The sequence below is a fragment of the Epinephelus moara genome, chromosome 13, assembly GCF_006386435.1.
Source record: "Epinephelus moara isolate mb chromosome 13, YSFRI_EMoa_1.0, whole genome shotgun sequence".
Lineage (NCBI taxonomy): Eukaryota > Metazoa > Chordata > Actinopteri > Perciformes > Serranidae > Epinephelus > Epinephelus moara.
Window position 1 is genome coordinate 9,828,913 of NC_065518.1, and position 13,625 is coordinate 9,842,537.

General features: G+C 42.8%; 1 protein-coding gene across 1 annotated transcript in view; it reads left to right on the forward strand.

Annotated features, from left to right (window-relative positions):
• The first annotated feature begins 2,006 nt into the window (after positions 1-2,006).
• The window catches only part of LOC126400224 (ATP-dependent RNA helicase DHX8-like), a 12,349-nt gene continuing 730 nt past the window's right edge, over positions 2,007-13,625 (forward strand). The window contains exons 1-19 of the mRNA XM_050060786.1: positions 2,007-2,144; positions 2,337-2,422; positions 2,513-2,579; positions 4,124-4,215; positions 4,344-4,447; positions 4,620-4,949; positions 5,142-5,286; positions 6,784-6,975; positions 7,085-7,172; positions 7,639-7,736; positions 8,191-8,338; positions 8,831-9,012; positions 10,581-10,775; positions 10,872-11,057; positions 11,155-11,365; positions 11,769-11,950; positions 12,148-12,288; positions 13,284-13,439; positions 13,553-13,621. Coding sequence (XP_049916743.1) covers positions 2,042-2,144; positions 2,337-2,422; positions 2,513-2,579; positions 4,124-4,215; positions 4,344-4,447; positions 4,620-4,949; positions 5,142-5,286; positions 6,784-6,975; positions 7,085-7,172; positions 7,639-7,736; positions 8,191-8,338; positions 8,831-9,012; positions 10,581-10,775; positions 10,872-11,057; positions 11,155-11,365; positions 11,769-11,950; positions 12,148-12,288; positions 13,284-13,439; positions 13,553-13,621 — 2,775 coding nt within the window. The 5' untranslated portion in view covers positions 2,007-2,041. The remainder of the gene's footprint in view (positions 2,145-2,336; positions 2,423-2,512; positions 2,580-4,123; positions 4,216-4,343; positions 4,448-4,619; positions 4,950-5,141; positions 5,287-6,783; positions 6,976-7,084; positions 7,173-7,638; positions 7,737-8,190; positions 8,339-8,830; positions 9,013-10,580; positions 10,776-10,871; positions 11,058-11,154; positions 11,366-11,768; positions 11,951-12,147; positions 12,289-13,283; positions 13,440-13,552; positions 13,622-13,625) is intronic.

The window sequence follows — 13,625 nt, forward strand, 5'->3', positions numbered from 1 at the left end:
AGAGAAAGAGCCTTAACTGCATTACCTCATTGTCAATCAGTTAATCATTCAATATCATGTTTAAGTAAGGGCCCCATATTTTAAAGAATACCTCCAGTTTGTTGTTCATAGCTTGCCATTTTAGTTATTTCTCCACACCATTCATTAAAAGGGATGGCTTTTTTTTCCCAGTGCCTAAACACTATCCTACAGCCAGTGTTAAGAGCTAATCTACACCATAAAACTTGTTGGCCTGTCAAACATGCCCCTTCTGGTATTATACCTACACTGAACAAAAATATAAACGCAACACTTTTGTTTTTGCTCCCATTTTTCATGAGCTGAACTCAAAGATCTTAAACATTTTCTATACACACAAAAGACCATTTCTCACAAATATTGTTCACAAATCTGTCTAAATCTGTGTTAGTGAGCACTTCTCCTTTGCCGAGATAATCCATCCCACCTCACAGGTGTGGCATATCAAGATGCTGATTAGACAGCATGAATATTGCACAGGTGTGCCTTAGGCTGGCCACAATAAAAGGCCACTCTGAAATGTGCAGTTTTGCTTTATCTTCGCATAGAGTTGATCAGGTTGTTGATTGTGGCCTGTGGAATGTTGGCCCACTCCTCTTCAATGGCTGTGCAAAGTTGCTGGATATTGGCCGGAACTGGAACACGCTGTCGTATACGCCGATCCAGAGCATCCCAAACATGCTCAGTGGGTGACATGTCCGGTGAGTATGCTGGCCATGCAAGAACTGGGATGTTTTCAGCTTCCAGGAATTGTGTACAGATCCTTGCAACATGGGGCCGTGCATTATCATGCTGCAACATGAGGTGATGGTCGTGCATGAATGGCACAACGATGGGCCTCAGGATCTCGTTACGATATCTCTGTGCATTCAAAATGCCATCAATAAAATGCACCTGTGTTCGTTGTCCATAACATGTGCCTGCCCATACCATAACCCCACCGCCACCATGGGCCACTCGATCCACAACGTTGACATCAGCAAACCGCTCACCCACACGACGCCACACACGCTGTCTGCCATCTGCCCTGAACAGTGAAAACCGGGATTCATCCGTGAAGAGAACACCTCTCCAACGTGCCAGACGCCATCGAATGTGAGCATTTGCCCACTCAAGTCGGTTACGACGACGAACTGCAGTCAGGTCGAGACCCCGATGAGGACGACGAGCATGCAGATGAGCTTCCCTGAGACGGTTTCTGACAGTTTGTGCAGAAATTCTTTGGTTATGCAAACCGATTGTTGCAGCAGCTGTCCGGGTGGCTGGTCTCAGACGATCTTGGAGGTGAACATGCTGGATGTGGAGGTCCTGGGCTGGTGTGGTTACACGTGGTCTGCGGTTGTGAGGCCGGTTGGATGTACTGCCAAATTGTCTGAAACGCCTTTGGAGACGGCTTATGGTAGAGAAATGAACATTCAATTCACGGGCAACAGCTCTGGTGGACATTCCTGCAGTCAGCATGCCAATTGCACGCTCCCTCAAAACTTGCGACATCTGTGGCATTGTGCTGTGTGATAAAACTGAACATTTCAGAGTGGCCTTTTATTGTGGTCAGCCTAAGGCACACCTGTGCAATATTCATGCTGTCTAATCAGCATTTTGATATGCCACACCTGTGAGGTGGGATGGATTATCTCGGCAAAGGAGAAGTGCTCACTAACACAGATTTTGAGAGTTAAAGGGTTTTTTGGGGGGATGTTTTCCGTATTTGCTGTGAGGGTCCAAAGGACAGAGAGATGTTGTATGCTGCAAAGCCCTCTGAGGCAAATTGTGACTTGTGATATTGGGCTTTATAAATAAACCTGAATTGAAATAATGTATGTAATGTAATGAACAATATTTGCCTCCAGAGTCTATTAAAATCTAAAGTAGCATGCAATGGAAATATTCAAGTACTTCTAAGTTCACCACTACTGTAATCCTCCTGTTGGCCGGCAGGGGGAAGCAGCACTGCAGCACTTTCGTGAGCGCTCAAACTAAAGAAGAAGAGTCACTTCCTGGTCAGGTTAAGTAAACAGAAGAAATGGCAGCTTTAGACGAAATACAACGTCTTGAATATTTATCTTTGGTGTCGAAGGTGTGCACGGAGCTGGAGAATCATCTGGGGATAAGCGAGAAAGATCTGGGTAACGTTCCGCTCCGTGACAGCGATGTTTTCTCAGAGCTAATGTTAGCTAGCTGCTTCAGATGTTAGCTAGCTGCTTCAGATGTTAGCTAGCTTCTTCAGATGTTAGCTAGCTGCCTCATAACAAACAGGTGTCAGTCATTATCATGTCTCAGTTAGCATGTGTGGCTAAACTGCTGTTGATGTCTTTCAGCTGAATTCATCATCAGTTTGGCAGAAAAACATCCAACATTTGAGAAGTTCAAAGCAGCTCTGTGTGAAAATGGAGCAGACTTTACTGTGAGTGTGAAAATAAACAAACACTTTGATTTTAATAAATATTTGTGCCATGTGTTTTCACACTAAACCCTTATATGTTTCTCCTTTCAGGACACGTTTATTGGTAATTTACTCAGACTTATTCAGACCATGCGACCCTCACCATCTACAAGTAAAGGTACAGACACTTTTTACACCTTGATTTCATGTAATAAGACCTGTGTCAGTCCTGTGAAGCAGCAACATTTCTGTCTACATGAATTACTTCTTTATGTTTTCTTTAAATTTTGACAAACATTTATAAGAAATGGCTTATATCAGTGGTTCCCATAGGGATGCATAATATTGGATTTTTTGCAGATATATAACAACTTACTTGATACTGATATGGATATATATATTCATCTTTTTCCTCACTTTATTTTAATCAATGTCAAGTCTCTTCTGTAGTGGAATTAACATCATATTATGCACACATACTCTTATCATGATGGGCCACCAGCAGATGGAGACATGAAATACAGTGCTTTTTAATATGTAATATTCATTCATTGCGCAAAAAAAAGCCTATCCTATCCGCTATCCTCTGATACCGATGACGTGCTGATATCATTGTGCATCCCTAGTTGCCAACCTTTTACCTTGAGGGACCCCTTTCTATTCTTGAATAAATCCCTGACTAAGTGACAATGTATTTAACAGATGTTTCACATTATATTCTGTGCATAACAATAACAGTACAGAGCAACTAATAAACTGTACGATTACTTCCGATAGTGAACGCAATAAAAGGCAATAAACAGGAAGTTTGGATGAATTTCTAACAGATTATTCCCTGTGAATTTATTTATTTATTTTTTTTAGATATATTTTTTTGGGCATTTTTAGCCTTTAATGGATAGGACGGACAAGTGTGAAAGGGGGAGAGAGAGGGGGAGTGACATGCAGCAAAGGGCCACGGGCTGGAGTCGAACCCAGGCCGCTGTGGCAACAGCCTTGTACATGGGGCGCCTGCTCTACCACTAAGCCACCGACGCCCCATTCCCTGTGAATTTTCATCAGAGATTAGTATTTCTGATTTTTTTTTTTTTTTTTTTAGGTATGTTTTGTATAATTGTCTGTATTTTTTTTTTTTTTTTAAACAATCTTTTTTGAGTTTTTAAACATTAAATGTGAACAGTAACATTTCAGCTAAGAAAATAAGTATGATATCCCCAACCCTGGCATTAAAAAAATAAAAAATAGAATAAAATAAATAAGTAATTAAAATAATAATACTAATAATAAAAGTACATAATAAATAAAATAAATAATTGTGTAAAATTATAATCCCAGCAGTGCATGATTTGCAAAAAGCTTCAAATTATTCAAATTATTATTATACTTTACAAGAAGTCCATGTAAGCACTCCACAAATGAATAAAGTTCTTGTTCTTCTTTTTTTAAAATATACGTCAGTCTCTCCAAAGCTCGACACGTTGTCATTTCTTTTGTAGAAGGTGTGTCCGCTTGTAAAAGTCCAAAGTCAATAAGCAGTGACTCCTGAAAAGTTACAACAAAGTCGTCAGAGTGTTTTCCCAGTATACGGTTTCTGTATATTCTCTTCTTATAGAAGAAAACATGTCATGAGGCCAAATGTTGCTGTGTAACAGTTATCAACTGCCACATGTTTTCAGTTAAGAGTCCACTGTTAAATGATCTCTTCTGTGTTGTGTATGACAGCTCATCAGACGGAGCTCAGGCCGAAGAGTGAGAAGGACAAGCTGAAGGAGAAATATCCTGCGTTATGTAGACCAGATGATCCAGTGTGGACGGTAAGGCGTCTTCTAAATGGATTACAAACCTTAAACTTTCATATCTTATAGCTGAACACAACTCTTTGTCAGTGGGAAAACTTTACAGTTCATAGGAGTTATGGAGCTGTTTGTGTTCTCTCCATCAGATCCCACCACGACACACAGATACAGATGAGCAGGTGGCAGCAGCAGCCATGAAGGAGCTGGAGATGCTCATGCCAAACGTCTGTGGAACCAGCTCTGATAACAGGTGATTAAAAAAGGAGTTTTGTACTTAAAGTGCAGATCTGCCGTTTGGAAAATAAGCTGATAAAACAAGAAATCAATGAACACTTAATAATATATTTTAAAACTTCATAACCGCCTCACAATGACAACATTTAAAAAAAACTGGACTTCTGTTTTCCCCATTTGTTCCTCAGATCAGACGGGAATTTGCACAGTGACAGAAGTCGAGACACAAACAGACAAATCGGACTTAAGCAAATTCATCCTCGCTCCAGTTCACAAGATGGTGACGGAGAAACAAACCCTCCACGCAAAAGGAAGCGAGTGTCTCGCTGGAGTGACCATCCGCCAAACCCTCACAGAGACGATGTGAACAACAAGAAGGTCGACAGACACTCTGACCACTGTCGCGACAGACTTGTGGATCGCCCTCCTCCAGAGGAGCCCGTTGTGGGCGACATCTACACCGGCAAAATCAGCAGCATCATGCAGTTTGGCTGTTTTGTGCAGCTGGAGGGCCTCAGGTGACTCCGCTAATTACTGACTGTCTTTCTTTTTTTTCAGGATGTCAGTTTGCTTGTTTGACTTACTTCTAATTATTTCGATATTTCTAGATATCATGTATGCATTTGTTTCAGTGTTTCTGTGTGATGGTCTTCTGGTGTTTGCACCCTGAACTGAACCTGTAACCTGACCTGAACTGTTACTGTCTGCAGGAAACGTTGGGAGGGTCTGGTGCACATCTCAGAGTTGCGCAAAGAAGGACGTATAGCCAATGTGGCTGACGTGGTCACCAAAGGTCAAAAGGTGAAGGTCAAAGTGCTGTCGTTCACTGGGACCAAAGCCAGCCTCAGCATGAAGGTGAGTCACGTTTAAAAGATCAGGAGACGTCTTCACAAAACTTCCTCGTACTGGTGACGAAATTTTAAGAATTGTGATGTTTTCTTAGGATTTCCCCTTAAAGTTAAGACAAGGTCCTTGTAAAGATAAAAGTTATTTACAGAGTATCTCAGACCTTAAAAGAGCTCCTGACGTGAAAAGCTGTTAGGAGCAGGGAGGAGGACTTTTAAGAGCTTAAGAGTTTCTAATGCAGAAAAGAAAATTGTGAAAGAGGTCTGAGAAATATTCTCCAAACACTGGATGACAGTGAGTTAATGACATACCACAGATTATATCGTGCAGGGATAACATGGGGTACGCACACATTTCCCACCTAACGCTATAACGCCAGAAACAAAGTGATCACAACACTGAGATATTTGGAAAACTGGAAAAAAGCAACAGCACAGCAGTGATGACTTTTGTCTGTCTCAACCTTCCCTCAGCAGAGTGATCACACTGACAGTGACAACACTTTCACAGTCAGCAGTTCATTTCAGTTCCACTGGGTGTCCACACCTTGCAGGCTCACAAAGGGTGTGTCTGTGACAACCAATCACATCTGTTAAAAGAATGCATCACACCTAGCAACAGGGTCGACCACACCTCCTCAGTAAGGTAAAAGTTTCTGTCCCTTCCTTGCTGTAAAAGTATCCAGGTGAATTAAGAGTATTCAAGGAGACACGACATAGTGACCCTATAAAATGTTATACTCGTTTAAACCCTAATGGGCTGCTTATTCCTTTCTTTAAACACTTTGTTGTTTATAAACATAGTTTATTTTACAAATTATTATAAAAAGTAGGAACAAAAGTACAAAACACAAACATAAATGAATTAATTTAAAGGTCTCTCAAAAGCTATTCATCCCTGTGACAAAGTCAGTGACTCTTATCTCTCATCTTGTCGGTCAGGTGTGTCGGTCAGTTATAACATTCGTTTTTTTTGCTAGGACATGGTTTGTCCCCAGTTTTTAAAAATAGGTGCTTCACTTTTAATTATTTTTTTCCCCTTTATGTTATGCACATTTAATGCACCTACATTTGGTCTTGTTTCCATGTTCATGTTTTCCTGCATCTGTGAACTTATTATTTCTCTCCTATATAAAATGAAATGAGGGCTGATACTGCAACATGATGTATGTAATTTCATCTTTGGCTCAATAAAGATACCTGGAGAAAGAACAGGTGTTACACAAAAAGATATGAAGCCACACACAGTAGCACATCACACATGTAGCTTGTCAAATAAAAGCAAATGTTTGTAGCTGCTGTTTAGTTAGTTACTGTAGGGGAATCATAAACCATGCATGACATGATTTATGACATTAAATCCAATGTGAATTTATTACACTGTTTAATGGTTATAACATTTAAATTACACTCGTGACTTTTTTTTTATTTGCAAAAACACTCACATATGATAATTGGTTTCTTAAATGTTGACTAGAAATAATAATAATTGTTTGCATGTTTCCAGGATGTGGACCAGGAGACAGGGGAGGACCTGAACCCAAACCGGAGAAGAAACATTGAGCCTGTAGTCGGAGACGAAGCCTTGAGGAACCCCGACCGTCCGATTGAAGCCAGCATGCTGGAATTAGAGGAAGACCCATCAGAGCGCAAACGGCTCACCAAAATCACCGACCTTGAAAAATGGGAAATTAAACAGGTATTCATCAAAAATCAAACAGATTCTTAAACCGTTAAATACCTCCTCAGTGGTGATATCGTCTTTTTTTAACCATCCAATTTATGTTAAATATTTTTTTCCCGTGCAGATGATCGCAGCCAACGTCCTTCCTAAAGAGGAGTTCCCAGAATTTGACGAGGAGACGGGGATCCTTCCCAAAATAGATGACGATGAAGGTGAAACTCTGAACTTCTTTTTCTGGGGTTTTTGCTAAATGAAAGTGTCACGACCCGACTCACAAGCCATGACAAACTGGAGACACATGATATCAAACTGAAAGGTGCAAGTAATATCAAACATATAGAGAAGTCATGAGGTTTGTACATCTGTGTTTCAGTGTGTCAGCAGATGAATGAGTGAGTGGGTGATGTATGCAAGGTGTGGAACTCAAATTAGGAACCGGGCAGAAGCCAGCTGAACAAGAACATGCTGGATGAAGGGAGAGAGAAAGCTGGCAGAACAGCCAGGTCTTTAATAAGTGCCCCTGGTAGACTGGCCCGGTGCTCCCAGATGCACTTATTAGTTTTGCCTACCAGTACCTGCAAGACAACAGTGAACAGACAGACCAGGGTAAAACACACACAGCAGGAGGGCCGTCACAAAGTTATACTGCATGATAATCTGTAAATGTTCCCTCCACAGATGAAGACATAGAGATTGACCTGGTGGAAGAGGAGCCACCGTTTCTGAGGGGACAGACGAAATGGACCATGAACATGAGCCCGGTGAAGATAGTGAAGGTACATGACTCTGTGTGTTGCATTTCACACCTCCTAATATCATGTGTTAGCTAATTAAAATAATGACTTCTGTCACAGCAACCTCCAGATGATATTCATTCATTTTCCATAACCGCTTATCCTGTTGGGGGTCATTGGGCTGGAGCCTATCCCAGCTGACACTGGGCGAGAGGCAGGGTTCAGGCTAACGTGCTGAACTTCACAGCACATTGTCAATAATCTTTCTACAGAATCTCTGAGTAAGAGTAACTGGGCAAAAGTTCATGTTTCACTTAAGAGAACGGACGTGCGACCCACTTTTGGACCGCAACCCACCAGTTGGGAACCACTATAGTATGTCTGATACCTGGAAGTACATCGTCATTTCTATGTTTGTGCTGTAGACACTGATACAGTTTGATAACATTTGTTCCTCTATCTTCACACCTGCACTTGTTTTCATTTTGTCCTTTAGAATCCAGACGGCTCTCTTTCCCAAGCAGCCATGATGCAGAGCGCTCTTTCTAAGGAGAGGAGGGAGCTGAAGCAGGCCGCTCGTGCAGCAGAGTTGGACTCCATCCCCACTGGTCTCCACAAGAACTGGATCGACCCGATGCCTGATTGTAAGGACCTGCACCACACGTTTTTAATAATCCAGCAAACACCTCATTATAGATTTAAATGAATGCAGCCCCCGACTGTGTGATTCTCAAGCGTCAGTGGGACAAACATTTCAACCGGATATTAATCAAAGGTCAAAATCAATCCATGTTGAATCAGAGATTTAAAATGTTGAAAATGAAATTGACCGCTCTGTCTTGCACCGGGTCTATTACTCTGTTACATTGTTACCATGGCATGGCTGGAGATGATTATCTGGCTTCCCCACGAGTTTACGCCGCCACACACAGAATCATAATGCACTGTGACGCTGTCTTCCGCAGCCTGAGGGCCTATCGGAGTTCCTTCCAGCCCTGGTCACTACCTCTGACTCATCGTTTAATACAAAAAAAAGCTTGTTAGGAAGTTCATTATCGTCGCAGTTCATCTTGATTACACAAAAGAGAAGGCTCTCGCCGGAACTTTACATTAGTCCCTGTTCCTCTCCTGTACAGATGAAGGAAGGCAGATTGCTGCCAACATGAGAGGCATCGGCGCTATGCCTATCGATCTCCCAGAATGGAAGAGATACGCCTTCGGGGGCAACCAGGTGTCGTATGGCAAGAGGACAGAGCTTTCCATCCTGCAGCAGAGAGAGAGTCTGCCTATTTTCAAGCTGAAGGAACAGCTGGTTCAGGTACGAGCAGTGGAGAGACAGACACACAGATTACATTGGAAATGATCAGAAAACTGAATGAGAGATTGGGACTTTTGAAAGATGTCTATGAGGTGTTGAACGAGACCTGTACCCACATTACAACCTACAACATGCACATCTACCCACTGAGCCATCACTGCACCCACTTTAAAGGGATGGATCTGTCTTTTTGAAATGGGGTTATATGAGGTTCTTATCCATAGACAGTGTATTACCAAATGTAGATGGCAGTCGGCACACCCCCAGTTTTGAGAAGCAGGCTGGAGTACTGCCATGGAAGTTCAGCAATGCACTGCAGTGGACAGGGGCAGCAGCAAAATATATTTCAGTCAGGACCACTTTCGTCAAAGAAAACTTTAATTCCATTGGCACTATTATATTTGGCACTATGACTCTGTTCTGGGGCCTCTGCCTTTCCTAGGCATATGCAGAAAGCCTAAAGTGGAGAGAGCACACTTCTCTGCTCTTCCATGCGGCTATATTGAAAGCCTAAGGTGTAGAGAGCACACCTCTCCGCCCTCCCATGTGCATACATGGAAAGCCTAAGGTGTAGGGAGCACACTTCTCCGCCCTTCCATGTGCCTACATGGAAAGCCTATGTTGTAGAGAGCACATGTCTCTGCCCTTCCACGCGTTGACATGGAAAGCCTCAAGGCAGAGAGAGCACACCTCTCTGCCCTTCCATGCGCCTACACGGAAAGCCTAAGGTGTAGAGAGCACACCTCTCCGCCCTTCCACGTGCCTATGTGGAAAGCCTAAGGTGTAGAGAGCACATCTCTCCGCCCTCCCATGCGCCTACATGGAAAGCCTAAGTTGTAGAGAGCACACCCCTCTGCCCTCCCATGCACCTACATGGAAAGCCTAAGTTGTAGAGAGCACACCTCTCCGCCCTTCCAAGCACCTACATGGAAAGCCTTAAGGCAGAGAGAGCACACCTTTCTGCCCTTCCATGCGCCTATATTGAAAGCCTAAGTTGTAGAGAGCACACCTCTCCGCTCTCCCATGCGCCTACACGGAAAGCCTAAGTTGTAGAGAGCACGCCTCTCAACCCACCCATGCGCCTACATGGAAAGCCTAAGGTGTAGAGAGCACACCTCTACGCCCTCCCATGCGCCTACATGGAAAGCCTAAATTGTAGAGAGCACACCTCTCTGCCCTTCCACGCGTTGACAAGGAAAGCCTGAGGCAGAGAGAGCACACCTCTCAGCCCTTCCACATGCCTATGTGGAAAGCCTAAGGTGTAGAGAGCACGCCTCTCCGCCCTTCCATGCGTAAACAAGGACAGCTTGAGGCAGAGAGAGCAAACCTCCCTGCCCTTCTATGTTCCTGCATGGAAACCCTAAGATGTAGAGAGCACAAACATTTTGCTGCTGCTTTCGTCCACTTAGCTTATGTGTCGGACTCCTGCCTGACTTCTTTAACTAGGGGTGAGCCGACTGACATCTAGTGTAGATAATGACTATAGACATAGACCCTCCTTCAAAAAATCCAAACTATCCCTTTAATGTCTCTTAATCACCTTAACAATTAATTCTGTCTTTCGGCAGGCTGTCCACGACAATCAGATCTTGATCGTAGTTGGAGAAACTGGCTCCGGTAAGACCACACAGATCACTCAGTACCTGGCGGAGGCAGGTTACACCTCCCGGGGGAAGATTGGCTGCACGCAGCCCCGTCGTGTGGCCGCCATGTCAGTGGCCAAGAGAGTCTCTGAGGAGTACGGTTGCCGTCTGGGACAAGAGGTGAGTCATTCGTCTTAATCTGTACAAGAAATTCTTAGTCAGAGTCTCTCCTCTCTTCTGTATTATTTAGCATATATTCGTTAACCTTTATTTTAGGTGGGTTACACCATTCGTTTTGAGGACTGCACCAGCACTGAGACAGTAATCAAATACATGACCCATGGTATGCTGCAAAGGGAATGTCTGCTGGACCCAGACATGAGTCAGTACTCCCTCATTATGCTAGATGAGGCCCACGAGAGAACAATCCACACCGATGTGCTATTTGGCCTTCTCAAGAAGGTACTTTATTTTTTTACATTCTTCAAACCATACAGTACTTTTAAAGATTATTAAACTGTGTGATCTCTCATAGAATAACGTCCTCTGTCCCTTTTAGACGATACAGAAACGCAAAGACATGAAGCTGATCGTGTCCTCTGCCACGCTGGATTCTGTCAAGTTCTCCCAGTATTTCTTTGAAGCTCCCATCTTCACCATCCCAGGAAGAACTTTCCCCGTGGAGATCCTCTACACCAAAGAACCTGAGACAGACTACCTGGATGCCGGTCTCATCACAGTCATGCAGATTCATCTGACCGAGCCCCCAGGTACGCTTGTGTCAGAAACGGGTTTCCTTAAATTATCTTAAATTATTGTTAATTTTTTCTTCTATCCTTTATTTCCATTTTTTTAATTGTAAATTGTATTTTTATTTTGTTTATTTATTGATTTTTTAACTTAGATTTTTGATTGACTATTACTGTTTTATTTCATTTTTATCTTCATTTATTTTTATTTCTATTTCTTATTATTTTTATATTTATTTATTTTTTAAAATTAAGTCTTTTTATTTATTTTTTTGATTTAAAAAAAAAAGTATCACTATAACTATCTCACTATGAGTTGTATATAAGAAACTTGATCATGTCTCTATGGGACAAAGTAAAATTAGCTTTTATGTAAAACTAAATAAATAAATAAAAGATGTTTTTCTCTCTGTCCTTCATCCAGGTGACATCCTGGTGTTTCTGACTGGACAGGAAGAGATTGACACAGCTTGTGAGCTCCTGTATGAGAGGATGAAGTCACTGGGGCCTGATGTTCCTGAACTGATTATTCTGCCAGTTTACTCGGCCCTGCCCAGTGAGATGCAGACCAGGATCTTTGACCCTGCACCGCCAGGCAGCAGAAAGGTGATGAACAGCACTGGATTAGATGATAGCTGCAAGTTACTGGCACAGAGTGACACCAGCTCTTTTACTTCTTATTCTAGTTCCAAAAGAACACCTTGAAAATACCTGTCTTTGGTGAATTGAAGAACAGAACAAACTTACACCTTAAAGAATAATTCATTTCTGATACTCTCCTTTTTGTTTTTGTTTACCTTTAGGTCATCATTGCCACAAACATTGCTGAGACGTCTCTCACTATTGATGGAATCTACTATGTGGTGGACCCCGGCTTTGTTAAACAGATCGTGTATAATTCCAAGACGGGCATTGACCAGCTGGTGGTGACTCCCATCTCACAGGTCAGCCATTTTAACACAGGAAGTGAACAAGTTTAGAGCTGTCCTCCAACTATCAATTTTTCTAGTCCACCAATAGTCGTCATTTAGAGCCATTAGTCGACTAGTTGTCCGCATGAAAGAATAGTATCAGTAACATTGTTAACACTGTGCTACATTACAGAGAAATACAAAACCGTACTAATGAACCTTCATTAATATAGGCCTATATTTTATCTACAAGCGCACGTCACACACTGAGCGAGCCGCCTGTTAATGACGCTGTGGGCTAATGGGCATGTAGCTACTTCCATGTTTCAGATGATACGTCATGTTTGTAGTCGACCAATGAAGATGAGTTTACATATCACCTTGGGTTCGTCCTTCACCTTCTCAAAATGATCCCACACTTTGGATTTCCTGCCCGACATGGTATTAACTAGCCTGTGGAATAACCGCAGGTACCAGCCCTGGAAATTAACCTGACTCCTGTCTGACTGCTGAGCGTGGACGCTTCCTGTGTCTGTCCTTTCAAATTAAAGTCACACATGGTCCAGTCATATAGGTTTTGATTTATTTTGACAAGGTGCAGCTCCTAGAGTTTCACGTGTGTGTGTTTGTTTTTCTGCAACTAAGCGACCAATGAAATCTTGTGGACTAATGACCTTTCTAGTCGACTAACGTTTGGTCGACTTTTAGGAGGCTGCCTAGTGTGCAGTGTACTTCTTGGGACGTTTCAGTCCCCAGATGTAGCTGCAGAGTGAACACGTGCTGTTAGCATAGCATGCATTAGCTCGGAGGGCTAACTTAGCTTTTTTCGCTATGTTACATGAACATTACTGTCACCCTGAATGTCTCGCCGAACTCCGTTCAAACTTTCAAACGCATAATTGGGTACAGCCCTAACAGTTTTACATTTCTCCTACTTGTCAGCCTCAGCGGTGTTTATCCTCTGCTGAAAACCTGAATGGACATCTCTTTACTACAACATCCTTTTAACACTTCCCGATGTGTTTCAGGCCCAGGCCAAGCAGAGGGCGGGCCGAGCCGGCAGAACAGGACCAGGGAAGTGTTACAGACTCTACACTGAGAGGGCCTACAGAGACGAGATGCTGACGACCAACGTGCCTGAGATCCAGAGAACCAACTTGGCCAGCACTGTGCTGTCTCTGAAGGTAATGTCCTGACTCTTACATGAACCAGTTGTTATCAGTCAGTCAGACATGATGCATGTCTTTGGTGATTTTGATCTAAATATTGATCAAGATTTCCGTCCTCCTCTCGCCAGGCCATGGGTATAAATGATCTCCTGGCATTTGACTTCATGGACGCTCCCCCAATGGAGACTCTGATCACAGCCA